Source organism: Puma concolor, chromosome B1 (genome assembly GCF_028749965.1).
Source record: "Puma concolor isolate L17-30 chromosome B1, mPumCon1.1.hap2, whole genome shotgun sequence".
NCBI classification, from domain to species: domain Eukaryota; kingdom Metazoa; phylum Chordata; class Mammalia; order Carnivora; family Felidae; genus Puma; species Puma concolor.
In genome coordinates this window covers 195,804,334-195,808,542 of record NC_141670.1, presented here as the reverse complement: position 1 = coordinate 195,808,542, position 4,209 = coordinate 195,804,334, and the positions used below count along the sequence as shown (strand labels likewise).

Below are 4,209 nucleotides of genomic sequence, written 5' to 3'. Positions count from 1 at the left end.
CTACTGGTAGCTGCATGGGGGGTGATGCAGAATATCCACGCTGTGGACTGATGTATCTCCAGTGCCTAGAACAGACTCTGGCAGAGTCAGTGCTTAATAAGTTACATGTTGAATGAAGGAGTGAATGAGTGAATGCATGCAGACGCCATGGAAAGAGCCCAATGTCTGGAACATAGCAAGTGGGAGAGAGATGTTAGTGGTGATAATGTGAACAATGACATTCAAATGTATCTCTGAGGCTGTCACACTAGATTGGCCACTGACAATCCTCTGTGTAGGTCCTGGTAATTTGGTGAGTGTAAATGTCCACTCTTCCATCCCACATGCCATTCCTCCTTGTAACTTTCAGAGATTCTAAAGTGCAGGGTTTTTTTTTAACCATCTTTTGCTCCTTTTGCTCTTAGTGAAATTGTGACAAGACATTGGAGCTACAATCCTCCTTTCTCCCCAGCTCCTGAATGAAAACAGTTTCAGATCCTTCTTACTAACATGTGAATGACTAACAGTAGTGTCATCCCTACATCCCACCATATTCCAGCCACATGTCTTGTCCCAGCTTCTAGGATTTTTACGTCTCTTTGCTTTCACACATGCTGTCATCTGTCCAAAGTGCTTCCGTTCTGCCCTATTTCCTACCCAAGGATACTCTTTCCAAATTCCAGCTCCATAATACCTCCTCCATGAAGTTCAACCAGAGTTTTTCCAGTAACTTTCACCTCCTCTCTCTGGTTTTCCACATTGTCTTTTCCTCTTTCCTTTGGAATTTTCATCACAGGACACTGTACTTAACCAAGTCCCTTTTCCCCAGGCCAGAAATGAGCTTCTCAAAATCTGGGGTCCTAAATATAGCAAGAAGTTAATGTCCAGCCCTGACCTAAGTGGAGGGCATTCCTCTAGCTGTGTACTTGGCTGTACAGAAGTTCTGGGTTCAAATCTTGCCTCCCTTGTTACCATCTGTGAGACCCTGATTTGTGTTTTTAATTATACCATGCCTTATTTGTCCCACTTGAAATCAGGGATCCTAATTATTACAGTGCAGTTAGCCACAAACCCCATGGACCAATGGATGAAAAGACAAAGATAAGGATTCTGGAATGGGTCATCTTTGGGGATGACTTAGGATGGGTGGGAAACAAAACATCATTACTTAGATATTTTTTTTCCACGGATATATGGGGACTGTTTATGAGTTCATTGAAAGTTGACATAAAGAAACAAAAAAATTGTCTGAACATATTTCTGAAAAACATCCAGAGCTTTATTAACTTTGTTAATTCACCAGAAAGTGCATTGCACTGAAATCATCACTCTGGCTCATTCAACTCAGAAAATGGTCCTTGCTGCTCGTCTACACATAGCTTTGTGGGCCATGGTAACATATGCTGAGGGAAACAACCCCTGAAAATAAAATTTAAGGAAATGAATATAAAGCAAATTCCAAAACACAAAAACAAAAATTATAAAATCTGTTTAAATATTCTACTGCACTCTCACAGCACAAATGTTCATCTTACTCGGAGAGCTTTACCACATGCTAGAGAGGTTTACATAGCACCTCCTAAAGGACTCTGTTCTCTTTTGATCTCATTAGCATGTATTGTCCTGGATCATGGTGATGAAGAATTTGCAGATGGAGCTCCAGGATTCCCCACAGTAGTCCAGGGCCATCTTCTGCTTTATCAAGTCTGGGTCCTCTGCACACTTGGGATCCTTGGTGGCTGTGGTCTGGATCTCTGCTGGGCCAGAGGGGATGTGTTCTTTGACCTTTATCTGCTCCTTAAGGGAAAACCCTTTGGCTTTGTTAGGCTCCATGAGGGAGGCTTCACTGGCTTTGCTCTGCTCCCTGGATGAGGGTTCCATTAACTCCTGGCTGGGTTTCTTGTTCCAAATCAGAGTGGAATTCACCAGCTTGAGATTGGATTCTGGAAACTTCTTTCTGCACACCCTGGTTTTCAGGATGGTTTTGGCATCCCCACAGAGGACCTTCTGAGAGCGCAGGTTCCGGCCAATTTGTTTCCAATAGACATTCTTCTTGTTTGACTCTAGGCAGGAAGTTGGATTGCCCGTAAAGACACAGGAAAACTTGTTGTCCTGTCGGGTGCACTCGACCTTCAGCACTATGCCCTTTCCTTGCTCAGTTACCTCCCATCTGCATTTGGCATGGTCTTGGGTGACAAATTTGCCTTTGGTCAGGTGCTTGGGTGGCTCAATCTGGGGCTCTCCCAGAGTATGCAATTTCTCTGTGGTGCCTTTGCTGACATGCCTATTCTTTGCTTCCTTTTTGCTCTTCACCAGTGACACCTGAGCAGCCAGAAGAAGGAAGAAGAACAGGGTGAGGCTATGGATCCTCATGGCTTCAGTGTGGTGGGAACCTGTTTGACAAGAACAGGTGAATCAGTGCTTGGCAATAGTTCAGCAATGCAGGGCTGCAGATGACTCTCCCTTCATCCCGACATGTGTCTCCTTGCTTAAGAGTGAGGTCAAGAATCCTCTGGCTCCTGGAACTACTAGACCAGCAGCCCATCTATTCACATTTCTGCTTGACCAGAGTCCTGAATGTCAAAAACCTACTCTTCCTTCCTTCATTCACCACGTCCTGAGCCAAATGAACTCTCATCCCTCGCTCACTAGTCCTTTACTCCTGCATTTGCTCACTCACTCGCTCCTTCATTCACTCATTAAACAAGCATTTATGGAACATCTACTATATACCATGCACTAGACTAGATGTTGGATTTATCAGTGTGAATGAGGAGGTCGCATCTTAGAGATTAGAAGCAACTTTTTGAGGAATTTAAATAGCATTGACAAGTAGTCTGGCCCAATTTGGCCCCCAACTTGATCTTGGCCAAGTCACTCTCCTCTCTGGTCTCAGTTCCCCTGGATATCGAGGTGTTAGGTGAAATAATTGCCAAAGTCGCCTCTCGCTCCATGTGCTGGATTTCTAACCCAGTTCTACATGGACTCAGGTGATCACACAACGAGAAAGAACATGGAAAGTGACATGAAAGGTGATGATTGGCCGAAAGTTCAAGATGTGTGGCGTTTGGCCACTCTGAGATAGATGGGTTTGTGAGAGGGGGCATTTGGGGGTGCAGTAAGAGCCTAAGGAAAGGCATGAAGGAGCAGAGGTAATCCAATTTGACTGTACAAAGTAAACCAGATGGATGGGGTGAATTTCTACCACAGCATTTAGACTAGGAAGTTGAAGGGAAGGGTGATACCTAATTGATTTCTTGAGCCTTGTTGTGGCACAGTGCTGACCATGTAGAAAGCTCTTGACCAATGCTTTTAAAAATAAATAACTGAATAACTAGGATGACCTTGAATGCTACACTAAACTGCGTGGATTTTATCAGGTTAACATTAAAAAAAATGTTGAGGGAAGAAGAGAAATAGTGCTTCTATTTGACACCTACTATGTGCTATGCCCTCAACCACTATTTGATTCTCACCTTGTTTAATCCACTCAACAGCTGTCCCTGGTAAGTAAAAATAAATCACCCCCAGGTAACAGATGTAATAGTTCAGGCTCATCCTGGCAAATAAGTTGCTCAATATCCCTTATTGGGCAAGTGAAAAGGCTGGGAAAGAAGCCAGGCCTGATCTCTTTGGTCTTTTGTATACGACCAACTTTGCTCACCTCTTGCCTTTCAACTTTACTCTGTCCTTTGGAAAATATTGACAACAAATAAGAAAAGTTATGGATTACTCAGGGTTTCATTTGGTGTCATTCATGATAAGATGATTCATATTGTCCCTGCTCCGTTTTAAAAGAAAACACAGATTTTTCTTGTATAAGGAGCAGGCCCAGAAAATGGTTGAGATCTTATTTCCACCCTGGGCATGTGGCCTCTCCTTAAGACTGAGAGAGGGAGACAGTCACAGGTGTGTGGGCTCCTGAATGAAGGGCGGACAGGGGCCCCAGGTATACCACGTGAATACCCCCTTGTTTATTAGAGCATTGGGACTCTGCCTCCATGTGTCCCTGATGGGATCCATCGCCCAGGCTCCTGATGTCCTCAGGGGTATGAGAAAAAAAAGGTGGAGAATGAAACTCTTAAAAGAGCCAGGCTCTTACCTTGCTCTCAGTATGCAGATCCAATGCAATCCCAGATGTGAGAGTGAGCTTGCTGGTCCTCCCTCAGCTGTCTCGTCTGCAGTGCCAGCCACGGAAGTCCCTTGTTTTAGGGAGCCCTGGAAGAAAGG

General features: G+C 44.3%; 1 protein-coding gene across 1 annotated transcript; it reads right to left on the bottom strand.

Annotated features, from left to right (window-relative positions):
* Positions 1-1,234: 1,234 nt before the first annotated feature.
* On the bottom strand, positions 1,235-4,209 carry LOC112859003 (fibroblast growth factor-binding protein 1). The gene is made up of 2 exons (XM_025922343.2): positions 4,082-4,209; positions 1,235-2,372 (listed from the first exon to the last, which is right to left on the bottom strand). Exon 2 carries the CDS (start codon positions 2,350-2,352, stop codon positions 1,588-1,590), a length of 765 nt encoding a protein of 254 aa, XP_025778128.1. The 5' UTR covers positions 2,353-2,372; positions 4,082-4,209; the 3' UTR covers positions 1,235-1,587.

Excerpts from the sequence above, each read along its gene's own strand:
- LOC112859003 (XM_025922343.2), bottom strand. The coding sequence starts at position 2,352 with ATGAGGATCCATAGCCTCACCCTGTTCTTCTTCCTTCTTCTGGCTGCT.